This window comes from Labeo rohita, chromosome 8 (assembly GCF_022985175.1).
Source record: "Labeo rohita strain BAU-BD-2019 chromosome 8, IGBB_LRoh.1.0, whole genome shotgun sequence".
NCBI classification, from domain to species: domain Eukaryota; kingdom Metazoa; phylum Chordata; class Actinopteri; order Cypriniformes; family Cyprinidae; genus Labeo; species Labeo rohita.
This window is the reverse complement of record NC_066876.1, coordinates 29,963,349-29,991,258: the sequence shown is the minus strand read 5'-3', so window position 1 is coordinate 29,991,258 and position 27,910 is coordinate 29,963,349. Positions and strand designations below refer to the sequence as shown.

At 33.0% G+C, this 27,910-nt stretch overlaps 1 protein-coding gene across 3 annotated transcripts; it reads right to left on the bottom strand.

Annotated features, from left to right (window-relative positions):
* Nucleotides 1–44: 44 nt before the first annotated feature.
* Nucleotides 45–26,165, bottom strand: ptpn18 (protein tyrosine phosphatase non-receptor type 18). 3 transcript variants are annotated; one of them, XM_051117468.1, is made up of 17 exons: nt 25,866–26,164; nt 21,446–21,554; nt 18,895–18,971; nt 18,630–18,725; nt 18,474–18,512; nt 18,329–18,397; nt 18,047–18,109; nt 15,878–16,020; nt 15,421–15,487; nt 14,782–14,859; nt 14,485–14,562; nt 11,925–12,016; nt 9,779–10,092; nt 6,674–6,705; nt 6,219–6,252; nt 3,780–3,869; nt 45–418 (listed from the first exon to the last, which is right to left on the bottom strand). In XM_051117468.1, the coding sequence occupies exons 1-17, from the start codon at nt 25,962–25,964 to the stop codon at nt 345–347; spliced, it is 1,554 nt and encodes a 517-aa protein (XP_050973425.1). In that variant the 5' UTR covers nt 25,965–26,164; the 3' UTR covers nt 45–344. The 3 variants fall into 3 exon arrangements, with proteins under 3 accessions (XP_050973425.1, XP_050973427.1, XP_050973426.1); XM_051117470.1 differs by lacking the exon at nt 6,219–6,252 and having other exon boundaries at nt 25,866–26,165; XM_051117469.1 differs by lacking the exons at nt 6,219–6,252; nt 6,674–6,705 and having other exon boundaries at nt 25,866–26,165.
* Nucleotides 26,166–27,910: the final 1,745 nt, after the last annotated feature.

The following is a 27,910-nucleotide window of genomic DNA, read 5'->3' as shown; positions in this document are numbered from 1 at the left end:
GAAAAGATCATGACTCACATTTACGTGGTAAACATCTATTAGGTAAAAAAAAAAAGATTACAAAATGACCCCTTAAATGACCCCTTTATCGCATGCATTCTTACATCAGCATTCACTTGCATTTTTCATTTTTATATTTTTTGCCACACAAACACATCAGTAAACTACACTACTGTACATAATCATAAATTGCTTCAGTATGTAAAACAGTAAAAGAAACAAAACTACCTCTGAAGGAAATAAATAACGCTTCATTACCCAGTGTAAAAATAGCTGTGCATTTACTGGAACAGGCTACACTAGGTTGGGTTAATTTTTTATAAAACCTAAAACCTGTTGCAGTTTCATCTTTCTGCACGACTCCATTCGGCCGGTGGATCTCGAGGGCCTTTGGGTTTCTTTATACGACAGTTGAAACCTGAAGAGCAAGACAAACACAGATAATGCTTAAAATGACCAGGTGCAACTGAGAAACATTGTCCAGATGAATTCATATGGATCAGGATTGCATACATGTCCACTAATTATTTTCTTTTCTTTTTTTTTTTAAAGGAGAAGTCCACTTCCAGAACAACAATTTACAAATAATTTACTCACCCCCTTGTAATCCAAGATGTTCAAGTCTTTCTGTCTTCAGTCGTAAAGAAATTATGGTTTTTGAGGAAAACATTTCAGGATTTTTCTTCATATAATGGACTGATATGGTATCCCGATTTTGAACTTCCTAAATGTAGTTTAAATGCAGCTTCAAAGGGCTCTAAACGATCCCAGCCAAGGAAGAAGGGTCTTATCTAGTAAAATGATTGGTAATTTTTTTTGAAAAATAAAAATTTGTATACTTTTTAAGCACAAAAACTTGTGTAGCACAGGCTCTGGGATGTGTGTTCTTGAACGATTCGTTCATTTTGAACAAATCTTTAATGTGACTCGGGAAGAACGAGTCGTCTCGGGGAGTGATTCGTTCAGTCGCGCATGCGCAACATTCAATTAGGTTTTGTAGTGGAATTAGTTCACCTGTTTCGAGTCTTTGGGTTTTTCGAGTCGTTCATTTATCTTATGGGGCTGTCACGTGATGAACGAACGACTCAGACCCGAAAACTTGTCAGATAAGAGGTGAGGTGAGTTAATCATAGACTAAAGACCCAGGTAAACAAAGAATTCATCTTAACTGTTTCTTATAGCATTAAAGTTTTTTCTTGTTTGTAGTGTGATCAACGTTTGTATAAGCAGTAGATGTGTTAGGGAAGTAATACGTAACATTTGAATTATATTTTGCTTAAATGAACGAAATAAACGAAATGACTTGAAAAAAAGATTCGTTCATTTTGCTGAACGAGACTCAAAGGTCCGAGTCGGTAAAATAATCCGAACTTCTCATCACTACTATGACTCACATCTAAGTTCATCGTCTGTGTACTGAAAAAGGTAGAGTATGGCAAAAAACGTCATCTTATTTTCTCCTACAACTTCAAAATGGTCCGACATCGTTGTACCATTTTGTTTGTAAACAGCGTTTGACTTACTTGCACTTTCTTAGTCTTTGTGCGTTCACTTTGTAAACACTGGGTCTGTAGTTCCACCTACGTTCCGTGTGACCTTTCAACATGATTTAATAGTTTGTGAACGCGCATCCCAGAGCCTGTGCTACATGAGCTTTTGTGCTTAAAAAGTATACAAATTTTTATTTTCCAAAAAAAAATGACAGATCGTTTCACTAGACAAGACCCTTCTTCCTCGGCTGGGATCATTTAGAGCCCTTTGAAGCTGCATTTAAACTACATTTTGGAAGTTCAAAATCAGGGCACCACTGAAGTCCATCTTGAAATGTTTTCCTCAAAAACCATAATTTCTTTATGACTGAAGACAGAAAGACATGAACATCTTGGATGACAAGTGGGTGAGTAAATTATCTGTGAACTGTTGTTCTGGAAGTGGACTTCTCCTTTAAGTTGCATTGTTCATAACCTGGTTGCCAAGTCATTTCTATGTGATGTTATGATGTTCTGAGTGTTTCTATGCGCTGCCAGGGTGTCACTTTATTTAAAAATACACTTTCTGTAATTATTTACTCATCCTCAAATCATTTAAAACCTCTAAGACGTACTTTCTTCTATGGAACAAAGATTTAGATATTTGTTAGTTATTATCTAATAAATGACATTTCAAAGTCTCACAATTTTGAAAAGTAGTATGTACTGGCATCTTTCCACAGTTGAAACAGATACTTTCTGATGTTTATTCGTGTTTATTTCATGCTATCCACCTTATGTTTTCCATAATAGCGGGTGCGGCCATTTGTAAATTTTATTGGTTCCGGCCTCCAGTTTCATTGGCGTCCAGCTATTTTTAGCTGTACTTTGCTGCTTGATATTGCAAATTGGTCTGTCTTACCATATTATTTAATCTCCTATCTTATGAACTATGATGGTGTTTGAGTACCACGTTAAAAAATAAGATTACAAGATTAAAGGCCTAGTAATTTTCGGAAAAAGTCAAAATTACGAGAATAAAGTCGTAATATTTTGAGAATAAACTGAGAGTAAATAAATTCTTAATTCTCGTAATTTTGACTTTATTCTCAAAATATTTTGATATTATTCTCATAATTTTATTCTTGAAATATTTTGATATTTCAACTTTATTCTCATAATTTTATTCTTGTCAATTTGATTTTATTCTCAAAACATTTTAACTTTATTCTTGAAATATTTTGTCTTTATTCTCATTATTTGGACTTTATTCTCAAAACATTTCAACTTTATTCTCATAATTTCAACTTTATTTTCAAAGTATTTCGAATTTATTCTCGTATTGCTGCGACTTCATTCTCATAATTTTGACTTTATTTGAGAAACATTTTGACTTCATTCTTGTACTGCTGCGACTTTATTCTTGTAATTTTGACTTTTTTTCTCAAAATATTATGACTTCAATCTCGTAATCTTGGATTTTTTTTTTACATTTGTTAACATAGCACTAAAACGAGATGGAAATGAACACACTGGTTTACAGTACAAACAGTTTTACCATTCACTGCACATTGATATTATTTTTACTATTTCCCTATAGCTGCTAATGAACTGGAAGTCTTGCCCAAAGGCTTATTTCCGCTGTTGATAACTAAAGTGGAAGAGAACTGAGGCGCTACAGCGATCTGTCACAACACATCAAAGAGCCACAGAACGGTACTTATTCTTTGAATTTCTTAAAAAATTACAACAGTTGAAAGCTGAGACTTTGTTTCATACCTAAAGTAACCTGCTCTGTCTTGTCAGTTTCCTCTTTGCTTCGCAATGCATTTTTCACTGTTTGAGAACATGACGTGTGTTGCGAGAGCGCTATGGCAACAGTAACAAAGTGGGGGCGGGTCTTTGCGAAGGACTTTAATACAGATTTGTTGCCTACCCTAAATATGAGCAATAGAAGTGATGTTTGCCTTTGCCGGATATGGGCGCTCTTGAGGCCTGGAAACCACACTGTTGATGCTTTTTTGTGGTTGTAAGTGTGTGTGTGGTCTAAAAAGCTCAGTTAGATTTGTTCATCTGTTGTAAGGCAGCAGTTTATTTATTTTCATTTACTAAATGACAAGTTAGCAGTTCACATATGCACAATAAGATTGATTTAGGCAGCCGTTCAGCTTCTAGACAAACTTGAAATTGTAACAGCACGCAGTTTTGTCCAAAGACTCATCAAAAACCCATCCAAACCTAAATGTTTATCTGCTCGGTACTCTTGTTGTGTACAGAATTAAGATTTAGTGTGCATATGGCGTTACTCACCCAGGCTGCCCGGGGCAAATGGGCTGCTGGTGTCCTTGACGACACTAGACACATATTCATAATCATCATCTGTAGACGATTGGCTCTCAGCTGCAAAAACATGTTTAACAACGTTTAGCAGCTTAAAAACCAAACTCAGAGTATGAGAGTGAAACCAGCACTGATCTAACACTTCTTCCTGTTTACTGCTAGATAGTATTTCACACTCATTCGTTCGATAAGGAGCCTCCGGGGAACTGAAGCAACTCCTGCATCACTAACACACACACGCACTCTTTGTGGACTGTATGAAACTGTCTGAATGCATTTATAGGTGCTTTATGGACATAATATAAAGTCAACATCAACACGGTGGGTTAAAATTTGGCAGATGCTCTCAAACTTAATAGTTTTGTTAACTATTTTATGCATGATACTTTTAGGTTTATATACAGTACTGTGCAAAAGTCTTAGGCCACTAGTATTTTCATCAGCTAAAAAATGGTTTAAAGTCAGTTAAAGTCAGTCTGTTGCTGTAGTGTGTCAGTAGGAAATATCAGTTTACATTTCTAAACATTCATTTTGCCATTAATTATAATAATCCAGTGAGACTTTGGTATGGAGCACAGGCTGTTGTCAGACTCCTTGTGCAAACAGAGATCTGATCTCTCCATCATTCAATCCAGTCTGTCTTAAGAAACAGCAAAAACGGAGACAGACTAAATCCAGAAGAACTGTGGCAACATCTCCAAGATGCTTTAAGAGACCTACACCTACAAAGCTACAGTTCTGTTAAAATTTTTAGGCAGTTAGGCACATAAAATGAGGATGCTGTCGAAAACAGCATCCTATTCTATTAACTAAAATAAATCAGCATTTGATGTGACCATCCTTTGCGTTTAAAGCAGCTTTTGCCCTAGGTGCACTTGTGCATTTTTCAGGTAGCTTTGCAGGTAGGTTACTTGAAACATCTTGGAGATGTTGCCACAGTTCTTCTGGATTTTGTCTGTCTCAGTTTTTCTGTTTCTTCATGTCATTCCAGAGACAGACTGGATGATGGTGAGATCAGATGTCTGTGTGGAGCACTGGCTGTTGTCAGACTCCTTGTACAAACAAAAATCTCACTAGATTATTACAATTAATGGCAAACAGAATGTTTCCTACTGACACACTACAGCAAAAGATAGAAATAACTTACTTTAAACCATTTTTTAGCTGGTGAAAATACTAGTGGCCTAAGACTTTTGCACTTTAGTACTGTAACTGTAGGTGAGACTTTCATATTATTTATGCAGCTTGTCTTGCATTTAAAATATTACCATGATCTGGCACATTAAAAATAACCCATTTTATGGCACGAGATTGCAGAAAAGACTTAAAATAATAAATAACATAATAATAATAATAAATGGCTCATAATAACAAAATATACAACAAAAATATAATTTGTAAATACATTAAATGAGTTTAGACTTTCATATTATTTATGCAGCTTGTCTTGCATTCAAAATATTCACATGACCCGGCACAAAAAAAAAAAAAAAAAAAAAATTATGGCATGAGATTGCAGAAAAGACTTTAAATAATAAATAATATAATAATAAGTAACTTATAATAACAAAATATATAATACATAAAAAATATAATTCGTAAATAAATTAAATGAGATTAGACTTTCGTATTATTTATGCAGATTGTCTTGCATTTAAAATATTCACATGACCCAGCACATTAAAAATAACCCATTTTATGGCTTGAGATTGCAAAAAAAGACTTAAATAATAAATAATATAATAGTAAATAGCTTATAGTAACAAAATATATATTAAATAAAAAAATATAATTTGTAAATAAATTAAATAAGTGTAGACTTCCATATTATTTATGCAGCTTGTAGTGCATTTAAAATATTACCATGACCCAGCACATTAAAAATAACCCATTTTATGGCATGAGATTGCAGAAAAGACTTTAGAAAATTTCATAATATAATAATAAATAGCTTATAATGACAAAATATATAATAAATACAAAAATATACTTTGTAAATAAATTAAATGAGCCAAAAAGTTACATGCTTTGTTATTCTAAGTTTTTTAAACTTAAAAAAATATATACTTTAATATTATTTTTGCCTTCACTAGTACATTTTAAAATGCATGTGGTGTGACTAATACATTTTTAAAAGTACAAATAATCAATGTAGACTCTCAGTTAATAGTTTATAAATCACGTGTTAGAGAATCATACATCATAATTACAGAAAAACGATTTGTATGCCAATCCCCCCATTTAGCATAAGCATTTATTTATTTGATTTTTTTGTGGAATAAATCATTTAAACATGCTCTTTTTATTTTATAAAAAATAAATAATACTGATAAATAATGTGTAAATTCACCAAAAATTCCAGATCAACTTGCATAGTAAAGTAAATAAAACAAATTACTGGACACTTACTTGCACTTGGGGATCGTGAAAGCGAACTGTGCGGCTGAGGAAAACATATTTAATTTAATTAGTTTTAATGATATTCTTTGCAGATCTTAATCTGTGATTATCGGGGTTAAAAAGCCTGCGATCGTCAGTCAAATAGACATCATATTCACTGCAAATATTCAATCAGTTATTTTTGACTAAACGTACTGCCTGTAAATGTGTGATAAAGCTTGTTAATTTGTGAGTGTGATCTCTGCTAGGACCCTCCCATCACAGGAAGAAGATGAATGTGAGTGTGAAACACAGACAAGAAAGTAATATGACACATCTACAAGTGAACAGACTTAAATTAACTGCATATAAGTGCGTCATATACGATTAATATATACTTAGCACTTTTATTTAACATCTAATATGTTAACAAGAAAACCAAGCAAAAATTACTGCAAACATCTTATTACTGACAGATCATTTACCTGCAAATCTCTATTCATGGACCTCAACTCCCCTGAGAGGGAAAAAAAAAAAAAAGACTTCTTTAGAAATTATTATTAAAATGTGCAATACTTATTTATTTTATATTTTGTTTGCTCTTTTAAATGAAGTATGCAATTTGTTTTTGTCTTTTTTGTTCTCAAATACTTCCTCTTATCCCAGTTTTAATATGCAACTGGTGTGTAAACACATCGGTGCTATATAAAACATTAACCTTTTGCCTCAAACAAATGGCATGAATTTGGAGGCGGGGCTATCTGTTGGTTGAACAATTGAAAACACTGGCTGTGTTTAAAAAAGACAACTAGCTTACTATTTCATATGCACTGTATGCTGCTGACTATTTTCATTTGGTGGCATACCAGTGGCATTAAAATGACTTTAAAAGTTCAACAGCGGATAAAACAAAAAGGGAATTTAAATTCCATAAGAGATGTGGAAATGCAAGCTTCAAATAACTGAACCTTTAACAGATAAACACCAAACGAGAGTCTCTGAATACCCTGGTGATCACATGAAAGAGAAGAATGAAGAACGGAACAGAGTCATGAGAGAACAGTGAAAGCAGCAAGCAGAAGTTTCCAGAACTTCACTATCCTAAAACAAGCAAGTTCCCACTGACTAAAATGATCTTCCTTTTAGTGTGCAGCCGAAGTAATGAGTTTGCAGTTTGCGTCTACTTTTATTTTCTTTTCAGCAGACTTTAGCCTAGCAGGGTTCAGTTAGCCAGGAGGTAATCAGACTTATTTCTGGATTCAAATTAGACCAAGTTTTTATGTAACTGACTTAAAAAAAACGTTATGACCAGTATAAAAGGAACCTGTAATACTAGTGTAAGCATTTTATGCAACCCTCCACAGGAAGTTGTCGTTACCTAAAGCTAAATTTATTTTTTAAAAATTTTTGTTAATTTAAATAATGCCAAAAATAAATATTAGGTGAAAGACATTTTTAAAAACTTGGAAAATTACAAATGAATGTTGAAAATGTTGAAAATTTAAATATAAAACTAAAAATAATAATTAAAAAAAAGACAAAAACTGAAAATATAAAAATACAAGCTAATTCAAAATATTAATAAATACTATAATAGCAAATAAATAATGCTGGTAACTTGCTGGCTACTGAATTTTAATCATTGTATCATCTGCCATTTAAAAAAAATTATTATTGAAAAAAATAAATAAAAAACCCTCCACAGTGCAGCGATGTAACTAAAGCTTTTAAAAAAAATGTTTCGTATAAATGTTTATATATATATATATATATATATATATATATATATATATATATATATATATATATATATGTATGTATGTATGTATGTATGTATGTATGAAGAGTTCAGATGCAAAACCAGCTAAAAGCCATCTCCGTCAAAAATGAGATAATGATACTGAGTGAATGCTCCTGACACATATTATACGTCCATCAAATACTTTTACTTCAAACTCGCTAAATTCCAGCCGCAGCCCAATCAGAAGTACTAGTACTTACATAGAAACCTATACAAAGTAGCCAGAAAGAAATGCTCATTTTAAAGAAATACGTCAGATGGATTTAGTGGCTTTTGCATATATATATATATATATATATATATATATATAATTACATGAAAACTTAAAAAAAACACTTGGAAAATTAGAAATGTTGCCTTAATAAGAAGCTGGAATCAAATAAGTATTAAAAGGGTAACACTTTATTTTAAGGTAATACTTTACATACGTAGCCATGTAACAGACTGTACTTAAGTGTGCTTCACGACACTCTGTCTGTTACATATACGTTACAGTAGCTGCCTATTACATCTACATAATTACAAACTGTAATTTACAGGCTGTTCCATAGCATAGTTACATGGTCATTCCTTTTTTTTTCATGTAAGTACAACGGCTACTACTATGTACTTAATTAGGTAATTACTCTGTATTATGACACCTTAAAATATAGTGTTACCAAAACTAAAATTCAAATAAAAACAAAATCTAAAAACACAAGCTAATTCAAAATATTAATAAAGACTATAATAGTAAATAAATAAATAATACTAAACCAACACTGGATCAGGGTGGTTGTTAAATGAGTACTTGCTGGCCACTGAATTTTTAATCACTGTATTATCTGCCATTTAAAAAAACAAATTGAGTGGGAAAAAAGGCCAATGAATGTTTTTATGCTCCCATGTTATGATTGTATGCTATGTATTGTTCATCTAAATAATGCTAAAAATAAACATACATTTTAGAAAAAAAACCTTGGAAAATTAAAATGTTGCCTTAATAAAAGCTGGAATCAAATAAGTATTAGTACTAAAGTAAAGTACTAAAACTTAGATTTAAAAAGATAAAAAAAAAAAAAAGAAACTAAAATGCAAATAAAAACAAAATATAAAAATACAAGCTAATTCAAAATATTAATAAATAGTAAAGTAGTAACAGTAAAATAGTAAAGCTAAATTTAAGAAATATTAGATGAAAAACTTAAATAAAAAGCTGGTAACTTTATTAATTAAAAATGTAGCCTTGATGAGAAGCTGAAATAATTAAGTAAGCAAATACATATTAAAAGTACTTTTTAATATTTACTAAAAGTACTAAAAGTTTTTTTTTTTATTGCTTTTTATGCAACCCTACACAGTGCAGTGCTGTTGTTAACTAAAGCTAAATATATAAAAAATATAGGATTTAAATAACGTCAAAAATAAATATTTTAATATTAGATGAAAAACTTGGAACTTGGAAAATTAAAATGAAATGTTACCTTGATGAGAAGCTGAAATCAAACATGTATTAAAAGTACTAAAACTATATACGGAATGTTAAAAATGTTGAAAATGTAAAAATAAATTAAAGCTAAATAATTTTTTTAACTGACAAAAAAAACTAAAATTAAATGAAAACACATAATTAGAAAAATAAAAGCTAATTCTAAATATTAATAAATACTAGAATAGCAAATAAATAATACTAAATCAAAACTGAATCAGGGTGGTTGTTAAGTGGTTACTTATAGTTAACTCACTTTTTAAAATGCATCATCTGCCATTTAAAAAAAAATATATAGGGGCCAATCAAAATGTCCCTTACCTGGCAATAGCTCATAACCCTCATTGTCCATCTTTTTGGGTGCCAGTCCTCCTCTCTGATTGGCTGTGGTTGATCTGTCATAACCCAGTGAGGTGGGAGAGGGCAGGACTGACATGGGCCTAGTTTTAGGTTTGACTGTACTGTATACAGCATTGTTATTGCTTTTCTCTAAATCAGCATTGTCATAGTGATGGACAGTGATGGAGTGAGGGGCAGATAAGGGAGGCTGTTTGGACTTGTTGATGACTGCATAAGTGTCGTTCATCCTGATCTGAGGAAGAGGATGAGAAAGCCTGGACTTGAGAGGTTGATTTCTGAAACCAAAGACAGACAAATACATATGTAAGCTAGGAATAAAATCATTTTTCTTGTATGTTTTATGTAAGCAAATTATTCTGCATATTCCATCCAGCATAAAATATATTTGAAAGATTTTTAAATGATTTTAAAGATGTATATACACTACCAGTCAAAAGTTTTTGAACAGTAAGATTTCTAATGTTTCTAAAGAATTCTTTTCTGCTCACCAAGCCTGCATTTATTTGATCCAAAATACAGCAAAAGCAGTAATATTGTAAAATATTTTTACTATTTAAAATAACTGCTTTAAATTTGAATATTTTTTAAAACGTGATTTATTCCTGCGATCAAAGCAAAATTTTCAGCATCATTACTCCAGTCTTCAGTGTCACATGATCCTTCAGAAATCATTCTAGTATTCTGATGGTTTGTTCAAGTTCAAATGATCAATATTTAAAACAGTAGAGTACACTTTTTATTTTTTTGGTGAATCGAAAGATCCAAAGATCAGTATTTATCTGAAATAAAAAGCTTTTGTAACTTTTGTAATTACAATTAGTATACTTTTTTTTGTGGGGAGGGAAGTAAATTACAGAAATTAATATTTTATTTAGCTTTATTATGCTTTAAACTGATCAAAAGTGATGATAAAGACATTTATTACATAACAAAAGATTTCTATTTCAGATAAAAGCTGTTCTTCTGAATTTCCTATTCATCAAAGAAATCTAAAAGAGAATTCTACTCAGTTGTTTTCAACATAATAATAATAATATTACTAAATGTGTTTTGAACAGCAAATCAGCAAACTGGAGTAATGATGCTAAAAATGTAGCTTTAAAAATCAAAGTAATAAATCACATTTTAAAATATTCAAATAGAAAACAGTTATTTTAAATAGTAAAACTTTTCTAAATTGTACTGTTTTACTGTACTTTGCATCAAATAAATGCAGGCTTGCTTAACAGAAGAGACTTTAAACATTAAAAATCTTTTGACTGGTAGTGTAAAAACTGACAAGCATTCGCAGAAAACACAAGAATCTAGATATAAAATCATTCATATTATTTTACATTGGTGCGTAGTACAAAAATGCATATCTCAGAAACATATGATCAAGATATGCATGTCAATTACATTGCTAGTTTTTAAGCCAATGGGTATCTGTGACAATGTCATTTGTATTAGATTACAGAGTGATGTGAGGCTGCACAGTAGCTCATTCACAGAAAATAGAAAGTTTATCTTCCACATTTCGCTCTGGGCGGCTTGACTACATTGGTGCATTGTGAGACCAAATGTGCAGCAACGTCTAATGACTGTCTGTCACATTTCCATTCAGCGTTTCTTATGAAAAATGCTACTGACCCAAGGGGAACTGCAATGGCAGAACATGGCGACTTCTAAATGATTAAATTGCTTGTTTGCTCTGTATAATCTGAGCATTAGCCGTAAAATATTCACATCTTTAGATCAATCATCATTACAAAAGTCATATTCATCTGTATGCAAAGCAGAAATGTCAGCATGAACAAGTGCCTGTGGAGGGAAATACATATCCAGCTATACGTCGATGACTCAAGATTTTAACTCACATTAACTCTAGTTATGTGTTAGATGAGAAAAGTTCAAATTGCTCCCTGTGGTGTGCGAGACAGAACCGACAATAACAGCTTGCGAGCGTCTTGGCTGAGTCCACCTGCGTGACGCACAGCGCTGTAGTTAGCAGATTTGCGCAGTTGTCGATCTCAAATTGGGCTCTGGCTGTGTCGCCACCACTGCTTTTAATCACAGACATCCGCAAACAGGGTTAGAAACGTGGAAATGAGGGTCTTTGCGGTCTTACCGTGTTTTAGGGGGTACGCTGATGCTGCCTAACGTTCCTGATTTCTGTGAAGCCCTCGGTGGAACCGCATTGATGTACAGAGAGGCTGAAGTCTTGAGTTTCCAATATAAAATACAGGAAAAAAAACAAACAAACTGTGAAATACGAACAGACAGGGAGGGAAAGCAGCTACATAGAGAAGCTGTGTTCAACTGTTGAAGGATGCCTGTATATTTGCATAGAGGAAGCACACAGCGAGTGTGTTTCCTGCTAAACTGCTTTTCTAAAGCTCACGGCTCAAAGTCTTGAGGAAGTAAAACATGATGTGATATAAAAACAAAAGATGTAGTGGCAGAGTAAATGTATTTTAAACAACACCAGAGGTATATAAATACTATTCCCATCTGAGATGTCAACCAATGGAAACTGTTCTTATTTTGTCACAAAGATTATCCACCATCTAAACATTCGACAAGCAATGGAAAATTAGTACGTCACCCAGCATTAAGTAATCGCTAGTAACCCAACAATGTCATAATTCTGTTAGATGCCTTAAATAAAAGTGAAGAGAGGCAGAAGCTGTGGAGGCCCTACACGGGCAAAAAACACCATCATGGCATCATAAAAAAGTAGTCCAATAAGTCATGGGCTATATTCCAAGCCTATGAGAGCTCGCAATGAGAGGAATGTATTTGAATGTAAATTTCAGCGCTATGGCAGAGAGGAAGATGATCAATGAATAGCTTACATTTTAGGGTGTTCCTCACTAAAAGCTGTCATATGACATTAGATGGCTTATATATGGATATAATAGTGCATAATATATAGTACAAGTCATATAGACTGCTTTTATTGCATGTTTTGCTGAAGTTTGGAGCTTGACAGCAGGACTTTTGGTATGGAAATGAGTGGAGCAAACAAATATTTCCTTTTGTGTTTAAAAAAAAAAAAAACAAGTTTGGAATTACATGACAGTAAATAAATGATGCTAAAAATGTTTTAACTATTTTTAATGTTTTTTAAAATAAGTTTCTTCTGCTCACCAAGCCTGCATTTATTTAATACGAAATACAGAAAAACAGTAAAACTTGGAAATATATTTTAAATAATTTTCTATTTTCTATTCGAATATATTTTAAAATGCAATTTATTCTTGTGATTTCAAAGCTGAATTTTTAGCATCATTACTCCAGACCATTCAGAAATCATTAAAATATTCAGCTTTGCTGCTCAAAAAACATTTTTATTATTATTATGTTGAAAACAGCTGAGTGGAATTTTTTTTTAGGTTTCTTTGATGAATAGCAAGTTCAGAAGAACAGCATTTATCTGAAATAGAAATCTTTTGTAACATTACAAATGTCTTTATCATAACTCAATTTAAAGAATAAAATAAATAAAAATAAATAAAATAATTAATTTCTGTAATTTCTTTCCAAAAACATTATTCAGACTCAAGTTTGAACTGTATAGTGTAAACTGTTACAAAGGCTTTTATTTCAGATAAATGCTGATCTTTGGATCTTTCTATTCATCAAAGAATCCTGGGAAAAAAAATGCAATCAACTGTTTTAAATATTGATAATAATAACAACAACAACAACAATAATAATAATAATAATAATTATTATTATTATTATTTCTGAAGAATCATGTGACACTGAAGACTGAAGTAATCATGCTGAAAATTTAGCTTTGATAATAGGAATAAATTAAATTTTAAAATATATTCAAACAGAAAACAGTTATTTTAAATAGAAAAATACATTTTGCTGTATTCTGGATCAAATAAACAGGCTTGGTGAGCAGAATAGAATTCTTTAAACATTTTTTACTGATCAAAAACTTTTAACTGGTATTCACAGGTATTTAGGAAACATGCTAAGTTTGCATACTTGTTTGCATACTCCAAAAAACAATGCAACAGCCAGTTATTCCATTTTTAAAATGTGCAATCCGTGTTGGAATGTTTGTTGTGTTTTGGTCTGTGTGATTATGCCTACTTGCTAGTTCAACCAATAGTATTTCAACCACTAGCTGTCAATATTACATACTGTACCTTTAAATTTGATTTAATCACTGTACACTATCATTCAAAAAATTTGGGGACTGTAAGATTTTTTTGGTTATCTCTTGGATTGCATTTACTTTAAAGAAGTGGTAAAAGCAATAATATTGTGAAAGATTTTTTTCTATTTAGAATATGTGTAATTTATGCCTGTGATGCAAATAAGAATTTTCAGCATTATTACTCCATTCTTCAGTGTCACATGATCCTTCAGAAAAACATTATAATATGTTGATTTACTGATCAAAATACATTTTCTATTATTATCAGTGTTGAAAACAGCTGCATAATATTTTTTTGTGGAAACTGTGATACATTTTTCAGAATTCTTTGATGAATAGAACGTTCAAAAGAACAGCACTCATTTGAAACAGAAATGTGTTACAACATCATAAATGTTCTTACTGCCAATTTCAATCAATTTAAAGCGTCCTTGCTGAATAAAAGCTGTTGTTTTTTAAATAAAATTTTTTTTATTGACCTCAAACTTTTGAATGGTGGTGTATGTCTTACCTCTGAATTCTTGTTTTTCATTTCCAAGACCTTCTGAAACATCTGAGCAACCGTATGAAAGACAAATGCATACTGCTCCTGAGGAGATTCACAAAAACATAGCACTTGACATCATAAATCACATGCCATTGTGAAATATGACAGACGGAGCTAAATGGGCCCTAATCCATTTGATAAAAACATACAAGCTTTGATAATTTACTTTAAAGAGAAGAGGGATCAATTATAGTTCAAGAATCCATTCTACAGATAATTTCCATTATATGTGGCATGCAAAAAATCATGTTCTGATGTTACCTTGGTTTGCACAGCTGAAGGTCTCTGTCGTCTGAGCTCTAACACCAGGTCCAAGATATTAAAATCCTCCCGTATTTGCTGAAAATAAAGCAAAATGTGTTTCACATGTTAAATGTGTATGTGTGTGCATTACATTAGTATATGTGTGACCCTGGACCACAAAACCACTCATAAGGGTCAATTTTTGGAAACTGAGATTGATTCATTGTCTAAATAAATAAGCTTTCTATTGATGTAAAGTTTGTCATCATAGAACAATATTTGGAATATCTGGAATCTGAGGGTACAAAAAATCTAAATATTGAAAAAAAAAATGTCCTTAAAGCTGTCCAAATGAAGTTCTTAAGCAATGCATACTACTAATCAAAAATTAGGATTTCATATATTTATGGTAGTAAATTTACAAAATATTTTCATGGAACATGATCTTTACTTAATATCCTAATGAGTTTTGGCATAAAAGACATCTGTGAAAAATCTGTGCAAAAAATATCCAAATATATCTGGTGCTACTTACGACTGGTTTTGTGGTCCAGGGTCACATATGACACATTTTGTTGCCTAATTTAACTTTAAAAATGACATGCTTCACCCTGAAGCATTTTGCATATAATTTTGTGTCAGTTATGGTGTTAATACCTCTGTCAGCAGTAGATCATTGACATAGTCGACAGCACAGATGACCCCCGTTCTACCGCAGCCGGCACTGTAAAGAGAGCGAAGCCGTCACATTTCCATATCGTGATATGATCCATTCCCTCCCGAGCCTCGGTTCAGAGGGTCACGGGGGGAATTACGGGCCATATTGTCGGACAGAGCCTCTCTCATGTATATAAAGAGAGGGTAATGAGTGAATCTGTGCTGAAGTCTGGAAGTTAACTGGCTTTTCCAGCGCCACATCAGGTGCTGAATATTTAACATGTCTCACTTCATTTAAATGGTGCCATTAAAATGCATGGAACCAGAGGAACACAGGCCGGCCCCTGCTGCACCCTAACAACACGGACCGACTCGACCTGATGAATTTTCATGGGCAGATGGGTCATTTGTCAGAGGCACAGAAAAACACAGAGACGGCAGTGTGTGTGATACAGACCTGCAGTGGATCACTACAGGGTCCGTCTGGTTGCCCTGTTTTTGGCGAGCCAGCTCCATCATTCCCAGAATGCCATCCGCCATGTCTGGAATTCCGTGGTCCGGCCAGGCAGTATACTGGAAATGAGACACTTTACGAGTTTCCTGTGTGGAAAGAAGGCAAGTGTTGACCCCTCACTGGATTACAGTTTCTCCACCAAATTACAATGCTTGAAATGAGCTAAAATGGGAAACGTCACACACGGAGATGGTAATGCCAATTCCTCGTTTGGAACCGTGTCAGAGTAAACAGTGTTTTACACTCAAAATGAAGCACACTGCAATCTTGTGGTTTGTCAGATTTAGCTTAAAAACACAAATAGAAACACTATTACAGGAACGCTTCACCGCAAATATATATATAAATATATATAAATGTAAACTGCTCACCACATACACTGCCATTCAAAAGTTTGGGATCAGTACGATTTTTAATGTTTTTTTAATGTTTGTCTCTGCTCATCAAGGCTGTGCTTAATTGATTAAAACTACAGAAAAAAACAGTAATATTATGAAATATTATTGCAATTTAAAAAAATTGTTTTCTATTTTAATATACTTTAAAACAGAATTTAATCCTGTGACGTAAAGCTGAATTTTCAGCATCATTACTCCAGTCTTTAGTGTCATTCTGAAGTGTTTCCTTCAGAAATCATTCTAATATGCTGATTTATTATCAATGTTGTAAACAGTTTTTGGAACTTGTAATATTTTTGTTCAGGGTTCTTTGATGAATAAAAAGTTGAAATAGACAGCATTTAAAAAAAAAAAAATAGAAATCTTTTCAAACAATATAAACTACCGTTTAAAATGTTGGGGTGGATGTGTTAAATTGATAAAAAGTGATAGCAAAGACTTAAAATATTAGAAAACATTTATATTTTGAGTAAATGCTGTTCTTTTTAGCTTTTTATGCATCAAAGAATCCTGCAAAAAAGTATCAGAGGTTCCAAAAATTTATACGGCAGCACTGACAAAATATATTCTGATAATAAATCAGTATATTAGAATGATTTCTGAAGGATCATGTGACAATGAAGACTGTAGTAATGGCTGATGAAAATTCAGCTTTGCATCACAGGAATAAATTATATTTTAAAATACATTAAAATAGAAATCATTATTTTATTTTGTCATTTTGCAATACTGTTTTTTCAATATTTTTAATTAAATAAATGCAGCATTTTATTGAGCATAAGAGACTTCTTTAAAAAACATTACAAGTCTTACTGATCTCTAACTCCAATGTTTGAACGGCAGTATACACACATACATACGTACATACAGTCATATTAAAGGTGCATCTGGGATCGTTTGAAGCCGCATTTAAACTGCATTTTGGAAGTTCAAACTCTGGGCACCATATCAGTCCACTATATGGAGAAAAATTGTGAAATGTTTTCCTCAAAAAACATAATTTCTTTATGACTGAAGAAAGAAAGACATGAACATCTTGAATGACAAGGGGGTGAGTACATTATCTGTAAATATTTGTTCTGGAAGTGGACTTCTCCTTTAAATCTACAACATTTTTAAAAACATCAAATATTAGACCAAGTAAGCACAGAATCAACTTTGCACTGCTGTCCACGATTTAGCAAAAGCCAATGTTTTGGAAAGTGCTACGCCACTTTTTTCTGCCATCTAGTGGTTTAGAGGAAAATAATATCAAAGGGACCTTTTACCCTGGGGCCTTTAGCCCCGTTTTACCCTATTGTACCTTCTTTAGAGTTTACGGTGTCTCGTATCACTGATCTGGGTTACTGTGTGAAGGCTTTTGCCAGTCCATTTCTGAAAGACTATATGACACTGAAGACAGGAGTAATGATGCTGAAAATTCAGCTTTGTCATTAATTGTTTAACAATATTACTGCATTTTAGAAATTTTAGAAAAATTTTTAGTGAGCATAAGAAATCAATATATATATATTGATTTCTGCCAGTAGATGGCAGAAAAAAGTGGTATAGCACTTTCCAAAACATTGGCTTTCGCTAAATCGTGGGCAGCAGTGCAAAGTTGATTCTGTGCTTACTTGATCTAATATTTGATATATATATTCAAAACAACCAAATGTCATTATGTCAGGTCTAATTCATATTCTACTGATGACACACTGGAGACACCACTTACATCACAATATTTTACCACCAATGTCCGAACAATGACTTCCTCATTTGGTTGTGACTCCTCAGCCTAAAAAAAAAAAAAAAGTAAAAAGACAGTAATTAGGAGAACTTCCTCTTGTGGGGCCTTGCAACTGCACAGCTACACTTTGCATCAAACCACTGAAAAACTTTCACGGCATGAAGATAACATCAAAAGCAACTATTGTGTAAGATTAATATCCTGTCTTAGACCTAGCTGCTGAATTGCGAACAATGTTTATTGTTGAGGAGTACAGAAAACACTTACAGTTGAGACAGTAAAGGGACCAAAATTAGATGTGTCTGTGGTCGACACCCAGTAGACTTCACATTTTTTCTAAAGAACAGAGAGGTAAATGCCAAGAAAATGACAGGCATATTAAACAGAACAATAAAGGACAAGTAAAGATTACCTTTCCCATCTCAAACTCTCTACAAGCCATGATTATGACCTAACAAAAAAGAACACAAAAAGCTAAATTGATTCATGAAGTGAAAACAGAAGAGGTAATTCAATGAAGAAATAATGCATAACTATAGAAGAAAATAAATGTGTTTAAACAGCTTACTTTAACATTGTGTTGCCAAATCATACGCCAGAAATCAACCACAGTACTGCTCAAAGGGCCCTGGGTGGCGATATACATCTTGTTCTTAGCAGCTCCCTAGAAAAAATAGATCAAAAATTATTTTATACATCTATGCTTTAAAAATATCAGGAAAAAACTGCACCACTAAGATTCTAAGATTGTTTGCTCACATATTATCTTGCGTGCACAAAAAAAAAGGAAGTGCATGACGCCCCCTTAATGAGAAGTTAAAATGCTACAGTACCTTGATGAAGTTGGCATTAATATAATCAGACTCATATTCAGATGTGGTTGGAGCTAGACAGACTCTGGTCTGATCATCTGGAATACATAAAAACAGAAAAATACCAAAGGGATTTGCATATTTTTCCTTTCATCATTGTAACTCGTTTATCAGGCAACACATTGTGGAAACTCAATTATGAAATATAATGACATGTTATTGGCATTGCAATGCTAAAAAACATAGTTCTGTAACTATAGGAGGCATGTTTTGACAGATGTGACAGTAAACTGAAAATGATGTGACAGAATCATGTAAAATAACATCATTGCACTATTCTGTGTCACGCGGAGAGAAACTGTGAGTCACAGATATTTCAAAGCTGATGAGATCTGAGCTTACTGTCAGATGTGAAAATCAAGATATCAAAGTATGCAATATTCCAAACCAAGAAATGTTAGTCTTAGAAGCGTCAGTAAGAATGGGTTGCAAATAATATATGAAACACCATATGCCATTGTTTTTCCGCAAAAGATATGAAGTTATATCTGTCACAGAGTGGTACAATTTCCAGTTATTATTGCTTAAAGAGATAGTTGACCAAAAATGAAAATTTTGTCATTAATTACTCACTCTCACGTCGCTCCAAACCCATAAGACCTACGTTCATCTTTGGAACACAAATTAAGATATTTTTGATGAAATCCGAGAGCTTTCTAACCGTGCATAGACAGCGATGCAACTGACATTTTCAAGGCCCAAAAGGAAGGAAGAAAATCGTTAAAATAGTCCATGTGATGTCAGTGGATCTTGAAATTTTTTACAAAAATACTCCAATACTTTTTGTGCACAAAGAAACAAAAATGACTTTATTCAACAATTTTTTCTCTTCCCTGTCAGTCTTCGACGTGCCTTTCTGGGCCTTGAATGTGGTAGTTGCATGCTGTCTATGCATAGTCAAAAAGGTCTCGGATTTTAACAAAAATATCTTAATTTGTGTTTCGAAGAAGAACAAAGGTCTTATGGGTTTGGAACGGCTAATGACAGAATTGACAGAATTTTTGGGTAAACCATCCCTTTAAAACATAATATAATTTTGCAATTTGTTAAAAAAAAAAGTTATGTTTAATGAATATCTATATATAAATCTAACAATAAAATGTGATATAGTTTGTTGAGGAACCAGTGAAACTATAGGCCTTATATTTCATATTATCATATATTTCTTTTGCAGGAGTAATTTTGTCATGCCGTCCTGTTAGCAAGCAAACATATAGATAGATAGATAGATAGATCATTCAAAATGCATGTTATTTTTTATGTAGTACTGACCAGAATAACATATTCCACATAAAAGACGTTTACATATTGTCCACAAGAAAAAAAGAATAGTTGAATTTAAGAAAATGACCATTCAAAAGTTTACATACGCTTGTATTTTTTTGTTTAGTGATAGTTGTTCATGAGTCCCTTGTTTGTCCTGAACAGCTATTCTACAGAAAAATCCTTCAGGTCCCACAAATTCTTAGATTTTCAGCAATTTTTGTGTATTTGAACCCTTTCCAACAATGACTGTATGATTTTGAGATCCATCTTTTTATACTGTGGACAACTGAGGGACTCAAATGCAACTATTACAGAAGGTTCAAACGCTCACTGATGCTTCAGAAGGAAAAAACAATGCATTAAGATCCAGAAGTGTAGACTGCCCTTTAGAAGCTACAGAAGATACTTACATGTTTCCCAGAAAACAAAATAAATTTAATTTACCCTGATCTTCAAATTCAAAAAGTTTTCACCCTCCAGCTCTTAATGCATTTTGTTTCCTTCTGGAGCATCAGTGAGCGTTTGAACCTTCTGTAATAGTTGCATATGAGTCCCTCAGTTGCCCTCAGTGTGTAAAGATGGATCTCAAAATCATACAGTCGTTGCTGCAAAGGGTTCAAATACACAAAAGTGATGAAAAAACAAAGAATTTGTGAGAACTGGAGGATATTTCTGAAGAACAGCGGGCAGTTTAACTGTTCAGGATAAACAAGGGACTCATGAACAACTAAATCACTGAAAAAAAAAACACACACACACACAGCTATGGATCATTCAGGTAACAGTGTTAGGAAGTGTATGTAAACTTTTGAACAGGGTCATTTTTATAAATTCAGTTTTTATGAATTCAACTTTAAAGAGCTTTGTCTCGAAAACGTTTTGCACCGTTGCACATTTATTGCACTTTTTGCACGTATTTTTATGACTTCTAATGCAGCATTTAATAAAGATTTTTTTAAGAGGTACAAATGACCGTAGCCTAGCAAATAACCGTGTGTGGATATTAATTGTTTGCTTGCTGCATGTTTTTTTTGGATCTATGCACCGTACTAACTTGGGTTTTAGATTTTGGACATTTGACGCTGCTCCTCTTCTGTGACTTCCCTCTTATTTTGGAAAAATAATTAACATTTTGCAGATTCTGCAAGTTGTGTGTAAAATTTTGACCTCAGCTGTAAATAGATAGAATTCAGTTACAGAATAAAAGAATAAAGAAACCTTAACCTTTACTGATAAGAATACATACAGGGCAGAATATCCCTATAACGGTTTTTCTTCACATTTTCTTTGATTTCCCCTGTCGCAGTGGTCAGGCCATAATCCTCTTTCAGTGAGGCACTTGTCTGTCGTATCAACTGAAAGAAGAAAGAGAAAACACAGGTAACAGATCAAAAAAAGTTTAGTATTTTTTTAAACACATGACCAAATCCCCATGACCAAATTGGTGCATTGCACTATCTGACCACAAGGTGGTGTCCTTTTGCTTGTTTGCATTGTTATGCCATGTTGCATTCCTTATAGGTCACAAAAGCCATGTTATTTAAGGGCGGATGTGGTTTATGAAACACTCAAGATCAAATCTCAATAAACAACATTTTTTCAACCATGACTAGACAAACTAAACCCTCCATTATGACAGTTTACATATATGCATTTAGTAGATGCTTTTTAACGCAAAGTGATTTGTACTGCGTTCAAGGTATACTTTTGACTCATTGATGTTGTTAGCGTGTTTGTGGAACAGGAAAGCATTCAGTTATTCTCACACAAACAAGCAGTTATAAATATCTGTAAACAGAGACAGACACGTTCTGATGACTTGAACTGCTGTCTGTTTTACTTTCATTCTCTAAAAGCAGAACAGACAAGCACATATGCGCTATTTTAAACACGATGCTCTCGGTTAGGTCTCCGCCAATGAAGCCACAGAGCATCACAACTAATTTCTGCCCCATTCGCCACAAGCACTACAGTCTCAAGCATTTTTTTTTTTTTCCACAGAGGCTTCATCTTCTGTTTCTGAATGCTGCCTGCAGTTAATAACTGAGAAACTAAATGAGGAACTGTAGATCGTTCTGGTCACAAATGCCCTCTTACTTTTACTAATGTAGCCGAATGAGTAAAAAAGCAACAGATACTTCTGTAAAATGTTGGGTTGGCTGTATATATGATGCTCTGGCTCTCACATCCGTCCAACAAAAAGTTTCACTAATGTTTCCATTAAGTTAAGATCAGATTTTTTGGTGCAACGCATTATTAAGTAATTTATTGCTGAAGTTTAATTACTTTTCCACTGAGCAAGTAAAGTAAGGGATTACTCTGTTTTTGTCATTTAATTACAGTTACTTCTGATGCAACTGCATTAAATATTGTATAGACTATAGAACAATTCTATATAAAACAACAGTGGATAAAACATCAAAATTCTACACTTAATGTCAAAATACATGATTTTATTGTAACCTTGTCCCTTTAAATACTGGCTAATAAATAAATTAGAATGCATAATAAATTATGCAATTTGATATTATTTATTTGAAAAAAAGCAGTTTCATTACTACCTTTGTATCGTTTGTATTGATATGGGATTTAGAAAGTAATTAGTAGTAAGTAATGCAATAATTTTTAGAGAGTAATTACTACAGTAATGTAATTACACTGCCCAATATGTAATTAGTACAGCTGCAAAACGATTAGTCGCAATTAATCATTTAAAAATAAAAGTTTGTTTACATATTATATGTGTGTGTACTGTGTATATTTATGTAAGAAATATACACAGTACACACACATATAGTATGTAAACACAAACCTTTATTTTAAATTGATCAATCGCGACTAATCGTTTTGCAGCTCTAGTAATTAGTGCTGTTAAACGATTAATTGTGATTAATCGCATCAAAAATAAGTTCTTGTTTACATAATCTGTGTGTATACTGTGTATATTTATTATGTATGTATAAATACAAACACATACAGTATACATTTTGAAAATATATTTATATTCATATAATTGGTATTATATATAAATATTTCTAATATATATACACAACATATTATTCTTAAATGTATACATGCATGTATGTGTATTTATATATACATAATAAATATACACAGTACACACACCTATATTATGTAAACAAAAAGGTTTATTTTGGATGTGATTAATTGTGATTAATCGTTAAACAGCCCTACAAGTAATAAACTACCCAAGTTTATTTCTGATTTCTGAAAGTTATGAAAAACATCCCATTTTAATTTTTTAAAAACATTTTATTACTTTATTATACGAGCATTAGACCACATAACTTTGAATGTGCAGTCTTTTAACGTTACTGGAAAAAACACTTGTTCATATCTTTGAGAGGAATTTTAAACACTCTAAGAATGTTCCGAGAACGTTTCCTGTTTGCTGAGTTTAAGCGTCAAAAATGAAAATGGAATCAGCAGTGAGATCTTTCACCTCTGTTTACTGGTGCTCATGCAAATCAGTGAAGTGTTTTTGATTGCAGTAACAAACTCATTTGCAAAGACACACGCAAATTAGCAGCTTGCGAAAAGTTATGGTCAAAATTTTCTCACTTATAAAATTTGTAACTGAAAGATGCATTATGCACATTCATGTAGCTGGAAGTGTCCTTTGATATATTTATCATATGTCTTTATATACACAAAAATGTACTGTCATAGTACCATGGTAAGACAGTACCACAGTAGGCCTATATGATCCCAGTTCCACAGAACTTTGATTAGCATAATCAAATATCACAGTATTTACATGACAGTCCAAGATACTTCAAAGAACACCATAAAACTGCCATCACGAAAAAAAACATGCCATTACCATGTTACCGCGTCTTAAAAACTATGGTAATGTCATGACACATTTTAACTCTATTCATATATGTGACCATGGACCACAAAACCAGTCATAAGGGTCAGTTTTTTTGAAATTGAGATTTATGCAACATCTGAAAGCTGAATAAACAAGATTTCCATTGATGTATGCTTTGTAAGGACAGGACAATGTTTGGTAGAGATACAACTATTTGAAAATCTGGAATCTGACAGCGCAAAAAAAAATAAATAAATAAAAAAAATAAATAAATAATCGCCTATATATATAAAATCGCCTTTAACCCTTTAACTGTCACTGCCATTTTTTAAAACAGACATAAAATGCACTATCCAGACTTTTTATAATTCACGAATGAAAACATTTTATAATAAAATTTTGATGTACATTTTCCTAGGGCTGTCAACGATTAATTGCGATTAATCGCATACAAAATAAAAGTTTAAGTTTGCCTAATATATGTGTGTACAGTGTGTAATTATTATGTATATATAAATATACACAAATTAATGTGTATATATATGAGAAATATGTTATTAATATACAAAATGATTTTATTTATATGTAATATAAAATTATAAAAATTATAATAAATATATATGCTTGAAAATATTTCTTAAATATATACATGAATGTGTTTGTATTTATATATACATAATAATTATACACAGTACACACACATATATTAGGCAAACTCAAACTTTTATTTTGTATGCGATTAATCGTTGACAGCCCGACATTTTCCACGGTAATACAATGTCTGATTTTAAAATGCCTTTCAAAGGATGAATTTTGAGATTTTAAGTTTTGAACTGATATATGATTTCTTATGATTTCTAAAACGTGATAGGGAAAAAGTCGACGAAGAAAGTCTTTTGTGACAAAGGTCAGAACTCATGTTATGATGTAGATATTTTTTAAGTTGCACTCTTGACATATATTAAACTATTACTTTTCCTACATAATTTGTAACACAAAAATAGTAAAATATCTGTTTAGGAGTCTTAGACCTTTCCAACGATGTATAGTTTGTCATGATTAGATTAGGATTTATCTGTAATATAGTGAAGTAAACTTAGGCGTCCCACAGAGGGGACGGTGACAGTCAAAGGGTTAAAGTTGCCCAAATAAAGATTCTAGCAATGCATATTACTAATCAAAAATTAAGTTTATGATATATTTACAGTGGAAAATTTACAAAATATCTTCATGGAACATGATGTTTACTTAATATCCTAATGATTTTTGGCATAAAAGAAAAATCGATAATTTTGACCCATGCAATGTATTATTGGTTATTGCTACATTATACCCATGCCACTTATGACTGGTTTTGTAGTCCAGGATCACATATCACGGTATTTACATAAAACTCCAAGGTACCATAGTAATACTAGCCTATGTTTTTGTTTGTACTGTGTTAAAACTATGGCATTCTAATAAAACAGTGCACTTACATACCAAAGTATTGTATTACCATTACTGTACCATGATATCAGCACATCATTTTGTGTAAGAGTCCAAGGAATATCAAAGTAGAATCCAAAGACATGTTATTACAGCAGCACCAAGACAGACTGCACAATTCACACGTTACAAGCAACGTGTGGTTTTTCGTCCACGGTACTTTGAGTAATATCATATCATGACAGGTTTCAAAAACATGGTAATACTATGGTATTGTGTGTCATCTTATTTGAACTGACATGACCTGACAAGTAATTTCTACACAAAGGTGCACATGAAAAGGATATATATTATGTATAAAATACTATATCTGTCAACTATATATTGAACTAAAAAGACTTACGTTGAACTCGGTGGAGATGAGCTGGTCTCCACCGCTGTCATGGTCGGACAGACAACGGACCCGCTCCACGAACCTCAACAGGTGCGCTTCCATTACCATATAATCACTCTCTCCAGCATCTTACTCTGTCATTTTTTGATAAACGACTCCCTGTATAATCTTAGCTGTTAATATACGATCGTTTGACAGCACAACTGCTCTGTTTCCGTCTTTGTAAAGTTATCCAGGCAGCAAAACTGATACAGGGAAGTTTCTCCCGCTGATGTTCTGTCGGTTACCTTCATGTACGGCGGCGTGTCAATCATCAACCGTCGCCACGCCTCCTTTAACATTCCAGCCAATCCGCTGCCAGAACCTTACCTGTAGCGGTACAGAGAGAAACGACGCTGTAGTTCATTCAGCTCAGCTGATTTATGAAGCTAGTCTTGTGAGCATAAACTACTTTTCCCGTCAGCCTTTGCGGCAGCTGAAACCGCTACAGATAAATTGTCGATTAACAGTAAACAATGCACATAATTTGCGCTTCATAATGCTGCATTAATGCTACATTCCTGTCTTTATCGGACGGTGAAAAAGAAAGACAAATATGTCCAGCGAACAATGTCACAATTAAGATTTCCAAACTTGTAAGTACCAAGAAGAAACTTCTCACATGGTGAAAACGTTGCACTTTACTGATCCTCTTTCTGTTATAAATCGTAAAAACTCAAACCAGCTTGCCCTGCAGAAAGTCAACCACAGTTTCTGCAAAAATATACACATAAAAGGCCTATGAGAATTAACAACCATTGTCAATCAGTCATTAATTATGAGATTAAGTAAAATATTTTTAACAGTTTAATTAATTTTGCTTATGCAAAAGATTCAGTCACAGCAGTAATGATATTCTGGTATTATGTTTACTATAGTACATTTTTCATATGCATGTCTCTGGGTATATGTGGATGTATGTGGATCATCAGCTTTTATTTTAGTTTCTTGCCATGGAGAGATATCAACCCTGCTGAAAAAAATAGACACCATCACAAACTTTGTAATGATTTTACTGGTTATAATGGGACTTGTATTGGTTTTAATGGAGACTGGACCCTGTTGGTCTGTACTGGTAATTGGTCACCTTCTATTGGTGGCTTGTTAAAACCAAGCGGCAACCTCCCGGTCTCCCCTTGAAGCCAATACAGAAGTGACTAAAACTGCAATTCATCGACTGACCGCTAGAGACTGGCTGCAAAAGGGAGTCAATCCCATACACTCCCCATGTTAAAATGCCCAACTTGAAAAAAGATATGTTTACAACCTGGTACAAAAAGTGGTTTTGGTCTATATAGCTAATTGTGCCCTTCATGTCAACTGTGAGGGGGGTGAATTTTTTTTATAACTTATCCGTTTCAATTATATTAAGCCTTAAATTCTGCATAATTTAGGGCGTGACAACTTGAGTGACAGGCGGATTGCCACTGCTGTCACCACCATCGCGCTAGGCGGGTGTGGTTTCAGCAACCAGTTCCACCCACGCCCCGCCTCTTTGCCCATTTTCGGTTATCCAGGGAGTGACGTGCGGTGACGCGATTGCAAGATGACAACGGCCAACTCCCACCCACTAAGAGCTTCAAAAATGCTCTTCAGAAACCTACGGATGACGTCACGGACACTACGTCCATATTGTTTTATAGTCTATGGTTAAAACCAATAAATCCTAATGGAATATTTCCCAAAACACACTACAGAAAATCATTTTTTATTGGTTTTAATGGTTAAAAGTTGATGGTTTGTAATGTTTTTAATGGTATTCAGTGGAAACCATTAGAATTTTCTGTGATGAATTTTTGTTTTGTTTTTTTCAGCAGGGAAAATACATTGAGAGTTTGCACTTACGTCACAATTTGGTCAGCTACCCGGATGTGCAGCCATATTGGCGATACTCGGATGTAAACACCAGAATGGATTGCACAGTTAATGTACAACTTAATACATTGTTCTTCTAGTTTATGCTGTTTGAACCATGAAAAAAACATATGAAGGTGCTAAATCATATGTAGAATGAC

Bases quoted from the DNA above. Each gene is read 5' to 3' on its own strand.
- ptpn18 (XM_051117468.1), bottom strand. From the start codon at position 25,964: ATGGTAATGGAAGCGCACCTGTTGAGGTTCGTGGAGCGGGTCCGTTGT. The intron at 12,017-14,484 runs GTAAGACATACA...TGGAAACTCAAG, and splicing joins TGAAAAACAAGAATTCAGAG to ACTTCAGCCTCTCTGTACAT. The intron at 6,253-6,673 runs GTAAATGATCTG...TGTTTTCCTCAG, and splicing joins CCATGAATAGAGATTTGCAG to CCGCACAGTTCGCTTTCACG.